The sequence below is a fragment of the Xyrauchen texanus genome, chromosome 7, assembly GCF_025860055.1.
Source record: "Xyrauchen texanus isolate HMW12.3.18 chromosome 7, RBS_HiC_50CHRs, whole genome shotgun sequence".
NCBI classification, from domain to species: domain Eukaryota; kingdom Metazoa; phylum Chordata; class Actinopteri; order Cypriniformes; family Catostomidae; genus Xyrauchen; species Xyrauchen texanus.
Genome location: NC_068282.1, coordinates 20,252,105 through 20,266,975, shown reverse-complemented (window position 1 = coordinate 20,266,975; position 14,871 = coordinate 20,252,105). Strand labels below are relative to the sequence as shown.

At 37.9% G+C, this 14,871-nt stretch overlaps 1 protein-coding gene across 1 annotated transcript in view; it reads left to right on the top strand.

The window, feature by feature from the left end:
- Positions 1–14,201, top strand: part of lrp8 (low density lipoprotein receptor-related protein 8, apolipoprotein e receptor) — a 221,455-nt gene extending 207,254 nt beyond the window's left edge. The window contains exons 14-18 of the mRNA XM_052131165.1: positions 1,721–1,864; positions 2,142–2,151; positions 8,597–8,664; positions 12,138–12,307; positions 14,163–14,201. Of these exons, the coding sequence (XP_051987125.1) occupies positions 1,721–1,864; positions 2,142–2,151; positions 8,597–8,664; positions 12,138–12,307; positions 14,163–14,201 (431 nt within the window). The remainder of the gene's footprint in view (positions 1–1,720; positions 1,865–2,141; positions 2,152–8,596; positions 8,665–12,137; positions 12,308–14,162) is intronic.
- The last annotated feature ends 670 nt before the right edge of the window (positions 14,202–14,871 follow it).

The window sequence follows — 14,871 nt, the reverse complement described above, 5'->3', positions numbered from 1 at the left end:
GAAATATCACCAATTCAAGTAACATTTAACGTTTACCAATGTCTAAGAGAGGGGTTTGACTAATTCAAAAAACTAGTCCCTACATAGGTTGCATATTCATTGCAATGGGCATTAAATCTCTGAAACTCTCTACCTCCACAATATTAATCAGCTGGCAGGCTGCGGCTATCTGCTTTGTTACAGCAATTTTTAAGCCGCGTTCATGATTCACGTCAGGGCATCAGCGCCAGTGTCAAATGCCACTTTGAACTCTACATGAAAAGCACTTGCAGACAAAATGTATTTTTCTGGCTTTTGGTGATTGTTAAGATTTGGCATTCTTCTGTGGTAATTCAAATGTGCCTTGCTTAGGCTGAAAAATACTTAATTTCTATCAAAATCCTTCCATCTAGGATTGTGTTTTACAACAAATAGCGTTAAGAGCTCCTTTCCCCATCACTTTATCACTGACACCGAATCACTGCCATGTGTGTTTGTGGTGTGTACATCAGTGTCTAAGGACTCCGTGTGGACACATCGCAAAGGTTTTGCCCTTTCAACCAGTGTTTATGCTGGTTTATGCTGTATTAATGGTAAATATGTTAATCGTGATTAAGAAAAATTAACACATTAAACTTTAATTAATCACATGCGTTAACACGTTCATTTTGACTGCTCTATAAATTCTATAATCTCATAATTCTAAATAAAATAAAAACGTGCAATTTACTACCTTTATAATGATGAGACAAATCTTTACTGACTCACTGGTTTTCCACAAAGTAACAGTGTCCCTGTCATTGCATTGCATGGTTATGATCAATTCTATTCTCAAGACATGCAGAGCGTGTGTGTGTGTGTGTGTGTGTGTGTGCGCGTGCGCGCGCGTGTGTGTGTGCGCGTGTGCGTGCAGGTCTTTATTCTTCGTTTTCATAATTTAATCACAAACAGAGCGTGTGCAGTGTGCCAACAGAAGAACCAATTTACAAACTCCTGATATTTATAAATGAGAAGTGTTTTTTAAATCTAATTCAGAGAATTAAAATGTTGCTCTAAAAATGCATACGAAACCAGGAAAACACACTTGCGCTTAAGGAGAAACAATGAGAATTAAATCCAGCTTCTTTTTGTTTCTTAAGTACCTCTGAGTGAAATATTAATCATCTCACAAATTAAGTGAGATTTCAGAAAAGAGAATGCTTCTATAGGAAATAATGAATATAACCCAAAAATGAAATATTATTCAATAAAATAGCCTACTGAATGGTGTTTCTAAGAGCTAAACGACCTCTTTCAGATCTTGGAAGGTATGATGAATGAGTTCTGTTTTTTGGTCTAAAGGTTGCAATGGGATTTAGACTACAGAAAAAAAAAATGTATATACATTTCTCTCTGTCCATGTTTTGTCTGATCTTTAGTATTTTTGCTGTAGCCTGGCTCTGAGAACCCTGTTTAATGAACACCTTAAATGGATGGCTAATAATCAAATGCATTTTCCCTGCATTACATTACTGCCTTTGTTCCATTGATAACAACATCAAAGGATAAATTATTGCTCTTTACGCACACCGCATTTGCTCAAACTCAGTCAATTTTCTATTCACAGTTTAATTACATGTATATTAATTAATATTATCTAACCCTTTTCACCAAGATACATGGATGCATTTCTCTTTCTCTGATGTTTTAGTGCAAAAATGACCATTCCTCAAGACAACCAATTGTTTTTCCCTTTTTCCAGCTCCGGACAATTGTAACATGGGGAGTTTGCCCAATGGAGGCTGTGAGTATCTGTGTCTCAGAGCTCCTCAGATCACAGATCACTCACCTAAGTACACATGTGCCTGTCCAGACAGCATGGAACTGGGCCCAGACATGCGTCGCTGTGTGCCAGGTAACAAATTGAAGAGTCACAGGTCAAGCTTATTTAATATATTAAGCAGTGTGGAAAATCACCCTTTGTCACACTTGGGTAATGACAGAAACAGATATTTAAATAGCTACAAAAAAAGTTATATATTTTATTCATGAAAATATGATTCTTTTTTTTTTTTTTTTTGTAAATTATCAAATGTCTCAATAAATCCCAATTTTATCATGCTATTTTGAGCAGAATATGTCTCAAAGTTGAATAGCAAATAAGAATCTCAAATAGATTATAGGTTACAGGAAGTTAAATACAGCTCCAATTGTTTCTAGGAAAAATGAATCCAAGTCACCAGACTTTTTCATCATATTTCTATGTCTCTGTCTTTGCAGTAAAACTGGAGATGACAACTGCTGCAAGTACAACTACTACAACACTAGAACCATCCACTACTACTTCTACTACTACTACTAGTATAAAAACAACTACAACCACCTCTACAACTACACCTACATATACATCAATAATAACGACTACAACCAGCCCTGTTCCCATGACAATCAGCACAAGCCCTTCCACTCACTCCAGCACACGCCATTCCACCACCACACACTCCATGGCCACATCCCCCAAAACAACCACTCAGCCCAGCACTACAGCACCATGGCAAGAGCCAACCTCCAGCCAGACAACACCAGACCACAGACAGACATCTTCAACCGTCACCCACGGCAACAGCATACAAGGGGCAAATGCCAACCTCTCTCATCGCGGTGAGTCTGTTTAAATGCGTGCTTTTGTCATTATTTTGTCATCCAAATCTGTATTGGTGCTATTGTTTTGTTCAATGGCAGTGAATCTACAGGACCACAGCAAAACAAATTATATTTTATCCAAGTTGAGAATTTGCAGTCTGAATTCAATGTGAGATAATAAAAAAAAGACAGGGTACCGTGAAATAATACTGTTGGAATTCTTTTGGATTCACTGATGTACAGCATGTCTAATTCATTCTTTCTGTTCATTTTGACGATTGTTTCCTCTTCTCTATAAAGAAAGCCACTCTGAAGTTTTAGAAGCCTTAATCTGGTTCAGTATGCTTGCACAGTATTCCTTAGAGCCTGTGAAAGTTAATGTGTGGTGGAATTTGCTTGCTGAGCATCACTGGGCCACTTGAGAGTGATAGATGAGGCAGCAGTAGTAGCCCAGGGTCCCAGTGCACGTGGCTTTGTGCTGAATTAGAGTAGGCAGTGAAGAGAGAGGAGCATCCAGCCTTGACTGATGAACATTGCCCTCAGCCTTGTTCCTCTACCTCGCTCAGTGTTTCACTCTCACACTGCACAGTCACTGGGGTACTGCACATAGCACCTTGACGCAGCAAGATAAAGGCATTAATGATATTAATAATAGGATTGTGGTGGTAGGGACATGGTTGAGCGCCGGCTTGTGAATGGAGTGTGAGAACAGGAGTTGAGAACGGTAAGGATCCTCACCTGGCAATGATTATCTCTAGCAGCTATTTGTCATTGCTGTGAGTTACGCACAAACCTGGAGACTGTGCTTTGTCTATGAGCCCCTTTAAGATTATGCTGAAAAGCGAGTTTGTTTGTTTATAAAAATAAATATTGTTTGTGTTGAATTCGCCGACTCCTGCTTCCTCCTTTCCATTAAGAAGAGACCTTTTACAAGGATCTACATCCATGAAAACCCACTGAATGACTGTCAAGGGTTGTTGTCTATCAGACCAGAAGAGATGCATTGTTGGGGAAAAAAATCACCAATGGCAACTTTTGATAGCATCTAAAACATAGACCCTTCTACATACCCTTATCAAAATGTGTTCTGGCAAACCCCTGTGTCGGAATTTGTTTGATGCAAATCTGCATTAGTTTGGCATAATATGTGATCCCATCTTCATATTCTTTATATTCATATTCAACCCTCAAGAATAGACAAACATAGTGTGCTTTTGCTAAAAACACACAAACAATTATAATCTTTCATTCCTTTATTTAACACATCCTTTAAACATTCACATTGTTGTGTAAAAAGTAAGTGAACCCTTGGATTTAATAACTGGTTGATGCTCCTTTGGCCTTCGGATTAGACATGGACCATTCTTCCTTACAGAACTGCTTAAGCACAGCCATATTCTTAGGATTTCTATTATGAACGGCTCTCTTGAGGTCATTCCACAGCATCTCTGTTTGGTTAAGGTATGGGCTCTGAATGGGCCACTCCAAAAAGTGGATTTTCTTTTTTTTTTTAAGCCATTCTGATGTGGATTTACTTTATATTAAGGGTCCTGCTGCATCACCCAACTTCTACTGTGCTTCAGCTGACACATAGCCTGTCTGAAATTATCCTGTAGGATATCTTGATAAACTTAGTAATTCATTTTTCCCTCAATTATGTCAAGCAGTCCAGGCCCCAATGCAGCAAAGGAGCCCCAAATCATGATTCTCCCTCCATCATAATTCACTGTTGGAATGATGTTTTTATGTTGGTATGGGGTGCCATTTTTACACTATAGGTAGTCCTGCGTGTTCTTCCCAAACCTGCCATGCACACCATACCTGTTTAATATTTTCCATATAGTTGACTAATGAACAGAGATGATAACCTTCAAGTCTTTAGCTGTCACTCTAGGGTTCTTTTTTTTCCTCAAAGAGCATTCTGTGGTGTGCTCGGAGTCATCTTGGCTGGACGGCTACTTCTAGTGAGAGTAGCTACAGTAATAAATTGCCTCAATTTACTGTGGAAAGATGGAAGCGCTTTGATATAACTTTGTAACCCTTTCCAGCTTTATGCAAAGCAACAATTTTTGACTGTAGGTCTTCTAAGATCTCTTTTTGCAAGGCATTTTCCACATCAGCAGATGTGAATAGCAAACTTAAAATGTTTAAGTGTGTTTTATAAGTCAAAGTAGCTCCAACCCACACCTTGCCAGGTTTGCCAAATTCTGACTCTTATTAGCATTTGTAGACATCATTAGCTTACGGCAGGGCTATTCAACTGGAGCCGCCACGTTATGCAGAACGGACCTCAAAATGCGGCGCCGTGACAAATCTCCCTCCCCCCTCCCAGCCCTGCTTGCATTAATGTGTGTTTCACTCATTTACTGATTTGTGTATGTGTGTGCTGCCAGAGTGATTCCTAGCAGTCAAATACTTTAAGCTAAATGAGTACTCGATTAATCGTTTACTCGTGCACCTTCATAACATTAAAGTGTTTCCCTCATTTACTGATATATGTGTGTGCGTGTGTGTGCGTGTGTGCATGTGTGTGTGTGTGCGTGCTGCCAGAGTTATTCCTAGCAGTCAAATACTTTAAGCTGAATGAGGACTCGATTAATCGATTGCTCGTGCACATCCCTAACATTAACGTGTTTCCCTCATTTACTGATTTGTGTGTGTGCATGCTGCCAGAGTGATTTCTTGCAGTCTTTAGAAATTGTAATATTACTGCCATAATGTCAAATTAACTGTGAAATAAATCTGATGATAATAAACATAGTTAATGAATCTAATTTATTATAAATAAAACAAATAATAAATTAATTACTATATTAAAATAAACAAATAAATGACCTAAAGGAATATTCCGGGTTCAATACAAGTTAAGCTCAATCAACAACATTTGCTAGATTTTTAGCATGCTCAGTGGTCTAACGCTACTCGTAATTGTCATTTGAGATGGCCAATCAAATCAAAGAAGGTGAGACTCACGTTCCTTAGAAGCAAAGTGGGAATTACTCCAGCACGAAACATCAGCAAGGTCAGCAGTTCAGGTTAAAAGTTTCAGTGCCATGTAAGATGCAAGTAGCTAAACTGTAATATTTGGACACTATTTTAAGATTGAAATGCAATACTGACCAACAGTCTAGGATGCAAACTACTCATCATTTCACTTACAGTTCTACTTGCTTCATAATCCATCCATCCATCCATCCATCCATCGTCAACCGCTTATCCTGTGTACAGGGTCGCGGGGGGCTGGAGCCTATCCCAGCTAACATTGGGCGAAAGGCGGGGGACACCCTGGACAGGTCGCCAGTCCATCGCAGTTGCTTCGTAATGTCATTTGTAAATATGAATGTTAAAAGACAACCTTAACAGAGCAATTATTAGCATATCAGGCATACAAAGAGTGAATGTGTGAATATTGTTAATGAATTTAATAAATGTGTTTATGAAGTAGCCTTTTAGAAATTTTATTTAACATTGCTTTAGAAGATGATATATAAAACTAATAATGGGAGAGTTATCACCCCTAGATTAGAACTAGAACATTATAAGACTTGTGGCTTTGACTTCTGCAAATTGTGTTTCGGTTGTGGCAAGGAAAGTGTCATATTTTATTGAAAATGAAAAAAACAAATAATAATAATAAATAAATGATTCTGAATTTGGACAAAAATCTGTGTCATCTTTCAAAAGTGACCAGGGTTCATGAACTCCAACCATTTTATTTGGGGTATGTCTGTGTGTACTATATGAACTTTTATATCTTTTAAAACCAAAAATGATTACATTTTGGGTCTTCATTATATTTAGAGTATTCCAAAAGCGCCTTTTCAAATAAAGGCCTAAAAACTCCAACCCCTCCACCACCCCCGCAAATACCCACAAAAACTAATGAGATCCCATTGGTCTGTCCAGCTCTCAGCCAGCTCTCCTGATAAAAAGTGCCCATTCTGGACTCTAACCATAAATCTGGGTTCTTGAATATTTTATGACTATCAGGATATTACACAGCAGAGGTGCTGAAACTCACCATTAGATAAAACCTGCAAATTGCTGCACTGAGATAACTTATGAAGTATGCCAGCACACTTTCTGCCTGTTCTGGCCACTTGCTAATGATGACAAAGTTTACCTTTGTAGATTGGAAGAGATTTCTCTCAGTACACAATTGGTATTAAGCACCCAGAAGGTGACTGACACCTTTGCTGCACTGTGTATGTGGCCATAATGAAGTTTGTCAGCATGACCTGTTACAGGTGAATTGCTTGTAGGACAATTCTGACAGAATGGGAATAGTGAGGTGGCAGCAGTTTGAACTGGCACTGAGAGTTTCTATATTAATGATGCTGTCTGTAAGTTTGAATACACTGCCTTGTGTTTTCACGGACGTGGCTTTGTGATTATTTATTTTTTGTAGATGTGGAGTATTGTTTAGTGTGAAGAGAAATTCATGTAACAATTCTGTTTACAGTGCATTGTTTGGAGTGCATACTTTTCAAATATAAAGAGAGTTGTGCTCTGTTGTGTATATTTGTAAATGGCTTTAAATAGCTCAAATACATGTTCCAGAACTGAAATATGATTTTATATATCTACCAATTACTTTATATTAATACATGTCATAAACCGCAGCAAGGCCAACTCATGTGTTCGTTCCGAATCCAAGTTCCACGTTTATTAAAACTAAAGCATGTAAAGAGTGACGTCAAATCCAAATTGCAGTCTTAAATTCATTTAGTACATTTTCTGAAGTAATGTAAGTCCTTTTCCACCATGGTGATTAACGGTTCCAGTGGCTTTTCCACTGGAGCGCGGTTCGGTATGGTTACAAACTATCTCAGCATGATAGCTAACCATACTCAAGAGAAGTGCTCTATATAACGCTTGTAGTGACGTGGCGACTCACAATTGGTCACTTGCTCAGTCAGTCCATGCTAATCCTGATTTTACAGCACCACAGTGGAAAAAGAAACCATAACCATGCCATTGAGCCTGGATTGGTATGTAATGGCATGATTTAGCAACAAGAACTGTTTGGGGGCCATGATTGAAAAGCAGCTTTTGAGTCATCAATAAATTGACTGAGCAAAACTCATGCCCACAATGCTATGGAGTTGTGGGTGGTTGCCTAAGCAGTTTGTAAAGGTAATCTGAATTGTAAAGCATTTCTGTGTATGTGTTATGAAACATAATGCTCTTTTAATGGAAACTTAAGAGATACATTAAAACAAGACTTAAAGGTTCACAAACAGAACCAGGTGATAAAAATAAAGCATTGCCATAGAAACCCAGATGTAACGTTATCACAAAAACACACTTCAGGTAACACCCTGGCTGTAGCTACAAGGGGATCTTTTCTTACAGATCAAACAGTTTTCTTTGTATCTCGTCTCCTTTTATGTAATCTGTGTTTTCTGCACTGCATTTCTTTTGTTCGTTACAGAGCCAAGCCCCTTTTTGTTGCCCCTCATGCCGTCTTGTCTATATCTGTATGCTAATGCTGTACCATCTAGTCCTCTTAATCTCCTGGCTCAGAGTTCATTATCAGACACTAATTATGCTGTAGATAACTGAAGACCACGTGCTGCTAATTGTGAGATTAAGGTGGGATTTATTTTATGGAAACGACCGCTCAGTAGAAGCTTACTTAAAAGAAGGAAAGTAACAGAGAAAATCAAAGTGATGGATGAACAGCAATGTATGGCTGAGGGCGAGATATCAAGCCAAATGAGTGCTTTACTGTACAAACTGGAAAGGATACAGCTGTCTGAAAATGGTCATCACTAAACTTGAACATACCAGCGGCCCCCAATCACGGTTTTATCTTGCTCTGTTAATGCTCTTTTGAAGGTGCATTCAGTATTTTTTTAAGTCATGCTAGTTCTGTTTACTCACCTGTCAATGATCTATAATGGGCTTGTGATTAAAAGTCATGTTTTGTTTCTCTTTTTCCCTATTGTTTTTCTCTCTCTCACTCTCTCTCTCTCTCTCATATAGCTGGAAGTGGAAATGACCACTTCGTCCTCGGTAACAATATAACTGTTGCAGTTCTGGGTATAGTTATTCCAATAGGTGAGTATTTTTGTTGACTAAGTATTTACATTTTGAATTCAGTCTTGTTCACCCAATAGATCATCTGCATGTTTCTTCAGCTTTAAGTGCACTACCTGCTTTAGAGACACTTAATTAGCCATTTATAAACTTGCAACTGCCTCATCAAACTTATACAGAAGGAATATTCTGGAATAAATACAACGCAAGCTCTATTGACAGCATCTGTGGCATGCTCATTTCTACAGAATATTCAGATATAAAGGACAGCTTGTGAACAGGAATGCACTTACTATGGAATTCTATGATGTTATCATTTCAAAGGGTTCAAAAGCAGAAATGGGAAGCTTGTAGTAACACTTACATGAATTATTCAGTAAGAAATATTATAATTTGATATGTTAAATTCAAATAAATTATCCCTTTGAGCTGATGATGTCAGGTGTGCAGGAAGGAGGTTCCAAATGCAGTCATGATTAATTAAGTGAAAAATAACAGAACAAAAACACTCACAATGGAGAAAGACAAGTAAATAAACAAAGATACAGGAACTAACTCTGAACAGGACTAGAACAACACGACTGAACAGGGTAACTCACAAAACAATCCAACACATGACAGAGCACACAAGGGAACTAGAGGGAGAAATCAAGAGGTAAACGAGGAAGGCAAGTGAAACACATTAACTAATAACTTGACAGATAACAAGCCAAACAAAAGGGTGGGGTTATCACTGAAGACAGACACGAATGCACAAGGGAAAGAGAATACACAAACCCAAGTGCATTCACACAGCACAAGGCAAAACACAAGTGCCTGGACTCAGCCACAGAGTGAATAAACCGAACCAACTGAAGTGGCTGAATCCAGATACAATACAGACATATAACACATACATGTCAGGGCTCTGCCATAAAGGGGAAAACAAATTTAAACTAAGGGCAGAACCCTTATGAGGACTCATTTTCTAGGTGGATGAACTGATTACTGTATATGTTGCCAATGTAATTCCTGTAGAAAACTTTTCTCCATAGAAAAGTGCTTTTAAATTGAAACCAGTTATATGCTTACACATTCAATGTTATACTTTTGTAAGAGTGTGACAGTTTCATATATTTTTTTCACAGTGCTGTACACATTAGACATTTTCTCAGCATTACACACACACACACACACAATTTTTTTTTTTTTTTTGCTGCTTGTCCAATTTACTTAATTAAAATGAACTAAAGCAACACAATTCTTGAACATTTTACCATTATGGTGAAGAATGGGGCTTGAGCTAACGATGACTTTGATAGCTTGCTTCGTTGAGCAATTGTTAAGCTAACCATAGCATACTAAACTACACTCTGTAGTGTTCCAACCAGCATGTATTTAGTATGCTAACATTCACTTTCACTTGGTAGTACATAAATAATAAAGTTAGTACACTGGGTTTAACCAATTCAACTTGGTTCTTTCAACTCAGTGTTTGTGTTGATATTAAATATTAATTTTAAGTTAAGAATACGAATTTCAAACACGTGGAATCACTGTCCATGATTGAATCAAGTGCAGCCAATGCACTTTTTTGAGTGACTGTGTTCATAGTCTGTGTGGATAGAATGGCATAGATGCTGTTGAAGGATCTTAAATTGTATTTGATACAGAATATTCCTTTATAGTTACAGTGTTTATTTCACAGTTGTGAATGACCACATTTCACAACCTTTTCTTTCAAAATATATTGTGTTATGCATGTAATAAATACTTTATAAATGGTTTATTACATTTTATTTTGTTATCAAATCTCTGTTAATTTCTAGAATAATTCTTTTGACTGTTTGGTCATTTCTAACTAAGCATAAACCAAATTATATGTGTACCTAAGATGGAGGATGAAATTATTTGTCAAAGAAAGGACCTGATGGGCTTCATTGATTGTCTTAGCTGTGTCTGCCGAGTGGCTTAGTGAGAATCAAATGAGCTTAGTGCTTGCATTCAAATGGAAGACACTAAGTTAAATATCTGCTCACTTAAAATAATTTTAAGAGCCCTTTGTAATTACAGTCCCTCTATGCGCACCCCTCTTAAAATTGCAATGTTTTTCTAAATGCTTTTATTGCTTTTATAGTGTGGTTCAAAACATTATTCATAGACTGAATGAATTCCAAATGTGCACAAGAGAGTAGAGGCTAAATTATGGAGGAAAACACATCATGAGGGGGTCTCCACGGCCCCTCGGACAAAAGAGCAATTAGGAAGAACTTCCAGGGGACTGAAGCAGTCGTGGCTGATCTTTTAAATTAGGGAAGCTGTTAGTCAGCCACTGCAGTGAAGCCACACATGGTTAACAATTCACCTTGAATGGCAATGCTCTCCCAAACCCTTCAGATGTATGCGTGTGTATGCATGTACACAGTCCAATTCCATTGCTCCTGGTTCCATTTAGACCCCTGAATTCTCATTGAGCAGCATGTGAGCATGCCCTCCACATGCTCCACTAAGCCACTTTGTGTGAGTTAGGTGAGTCGTTGGCAGCCCTAGTTCAAATTCAAAAATATTTCATTTTTTACCTTTTAACAACCTGTTTAAAAATACACATCTATCTTGATTTATTTGTTTAAACCTGAAATTTCGTTGAGTAGCTTGTTTATTAGCGAGGTGATATGGTCAGACCTTTATTAAATTAAGTCATAATGGCATACTCTGCAACATACACTATATATTGCCTACTTTATTATTTTGAAGAATAGTACGTGAAACGCAATATACAATGCCAAATATTTCAAAAAGTAGAATGCTACATTGTTGTCATTCAATTTTATTTAAATAATTGATTTATCATAAAGACAGTTGGACATTTACAAAATAAAAAAAGAAAATCACATTATTAATATTTGCTTACGTCACCCACTCCTACAGATAATTTACAGACTGTGCTAAAATTCATATTGCATACTACAGATTTAACCATAGTTTTTACACCAATATTGTTTTAAAATCTGATGATTTTGTAGATTGCAATTAGAAGCTATAATACATAATCATTTCATTTACACCATACTTTCGGTACTGGAAACTATTTTGAAAAGACAATTTGACCCAGGTCTGCCATGATGCACCTTTAAAGGGACAGTTCACCGAAACAAAAATCGTGTCATCATTTACTCACCTTTATGTTGTTCCAAACTCAAATTACTATAGAACACAAAAGGAGATGTTAGGCAGAATGTTAGCATCAGTCACCGTTCACATCATCATATCTTTTTTCCATACAATAAAAGTGAATGGTGACTGAGGCTACATTATACCTAACATCTCTTTTGAAAAAGTCATACAGGTTTGGAACATGAGGGTGAGTCAGTGATGCCAGAATTTTCCTTTTTGGGTTTACTATTCCTCTAAGGTTTGTGTGCCATTAAGCACCGCTCTGTGTTCCTTGGCTGTGTTAACCCCGCCATATGTGTCGACTGTGTGTTAAATGCATGCAGTTCCTATCCTTGCTACAGTGGTCATCGGCCTGATGTGTACTGGAGGATACCTGGTGTGGCGCAACTGGAGGAGGCGGAACACCAAGAGCATGAACTTCGACAACCCTGTTTACCGCAAGACCACAGAGGACGATGACGACGAAATCCACATCGGCCGCAACGAACAGATCGGACACGTTTATCCTGCTGTGAGTGGCAGTGCCAGACAGCCATACCTAGCACTGCCACTGGGGGGCAGTATCCCAGACCCACAAGCTCATTGGTACTCAGGAGCACCTATGCTTTCAAGTACAAAGTGAACAAAGGGAGGAAGGCATTTGGATAGTTATAAAAGGAGGGCGGGGCTAAGACACCAAGCTCATAGTGTGACTAAGAGAGAGAATGCACTATGCTATCTCTTATATATTTTACTTTGCATAATGAGTTCGCCATTCATCCACCACCTCTTTCCATAATATTTATATAATTCATTTATTTTAATTTACATGTGTTTAATTAGTGTAAGGATTACCATGTAAGGATTAGTTAGTTGTTTGTTCGTATTTTATAGTCTGGTTTCTGTGTTGTGTGTTTGTAAAGCTTTAAATGCTTTCTTTGCCTGAAAGCATTTGAATTGTGCTCTCCCATTATCCCATAGTTGTTTTGTTTTTTATTTAAAAAAAAAATACATATATATATATATATATATATATATATATATATATATATATATATATAATTGCTTTAGGGATGAGCAACGAGCACCTTAAATGACAGGACAATCTTTTTAATATAAAATAATTTATTTATTTAGGTTTTTAGCTGTTTATTTATTAGAGTGGTGTAATAATTTATTCATATATTTTACTAATTGTAGGCCTGGGCCGAAAAAGTAAACATGAAGTTGGATCTGATATCTAAGCATCCTTTAAACAAGATAAATGTACTCAAGAAGCAAAATTGTGAATTTTCCTTTAATTAGGTTTATTTTTCTTACCCCTTTGCCAATTTGTTTGACTTGTTTTAAGCATAAACCTCATTAAATGTAGTTTGATTATGCTTCAAGAAAGTTAAAGCATACTTATAAAAATAAAAAAAATCCAAAGTGGTAAGAAGCATAAACTTAATTCAGTTCTTATGTCTTTATACAGATCACTGTTAATTCGGCAACAGTAGGTCGAAAGGTTTGCTTCTGAAATAAGTCTGTACTTACTGAAAATCAAACCACTGCCCCCAGTGGCAGAAGCTGGGAGTGTTGTTGAACGTATAGTTATGTGTGAGCTCCACTTTTCCAGGTGAAATGTCCACAGAGTTGTGCCAAAAGTGGGTTATAATACAGTCAACAGGAATGCATATTTTATAAACTCTACCCCCTAGCCCAAACCCCAACCCTAAATCTCCTTATTGCGCTAATTATTGTATATCTGAAAGCAATTACTTCCTGGTTCCCACGGGACTATAACCTTTATTTTTGAGGTTGCCTGGGAAAGATGTTGATGCTTCAATTGAATGCAAAAATGTCTAATGGGGTTGGTGCTTTGGCTATGGCTGAATGGCATTGATTTCAGGGTACATGAATTTTCGGAAGGAACATGTCGATTTCTAGTGTGATCATATCTTGTCAAGTACATTAATCTTGTTTTAAGGATGTTGAGTTATATTACGGGCAAACAGGGCAAAATACTGATGAAGAATGTGAAGATAGGAAAACAAAGGGCTCGACAGAGTGATATGATGAAGCTGAGGTTCCTTTGCTACAGTTGGCATGTCAAGCACAATCACAGATAAAGATATCAGTGAAGTAGCAGCAGCGGGGAGGGCCATCCCAGTGGCATAACAGGATTCTCTCCAGTGCCCTGCACATCACACTCATCACAGTGGGTGTGGGGGGATCTGCATATTGGATGTTTCTGAATCCTTGTCTCATTCTCCACGGGCTGTCTCTGTCTCTCTCTTTCCCTTAATTTTGGTCTCACACCCTTCCACTCTCTCCTAATTTATGCATTTATTTCTCTTCTCCTCTCTCTCACAGTGATTAACAATTTTTTTATCTGCTCTCTGCAGCGCGTGGCGCTCAGTCTGGACGATGACGGATTCCCCTGAGGGCGATTCTCGCTCTCTCATTCTCTCCTTCTCCATCCACATTTTATTCCTCCGTCTCTCCTTTCATCGGTACCCCCCTTGGTCTCCTGAAGAGATCACATAAACACAGAGAGCCAAAAGGACACAAGAGCACTCGCTCTTCGCATCTGAAAGCTACAAAATGGGTTTGTCTTCTCGTAGTGTCTTTTTCAGCCCATAATCTCTCAATCGATCTAACTTGGGCAATAATCACTACTAGTGAAATTAAAACTACTTACACTAGCATCATCTCTGCTCTGTGTCACTAGTAGTAGGTAGCGCTGTTTAATGATGACTAACCTCATAGCTCATCATGTCAGTAGTTGCTAACACTTAATGGCTCTCCTGCTGTGCTGCAATTCTTTTAATTAGAAATATGTTTATTGCTGGTTTAAGAGTAAAGCTGGTTTGAGGTAGGCTGTGGATTCAGGAGGAGCTTCTTTGTGGGCATGACAGTGCCAAGAGAGCATTGCCACCCAGAACAGCAGTAGGGCAGAATTCAAAGGAGAGAATAGTGGGTATCCAGCCTGTTTGCATGGAACATAGAAGTAAAATAGTCAAATAGGATGGGGAGGGAATGGAAGGAATTCATATATGCAGTCATACACACAAACCTGCACTCACTCCTAAAAAAAACAATAATGCATGCTGA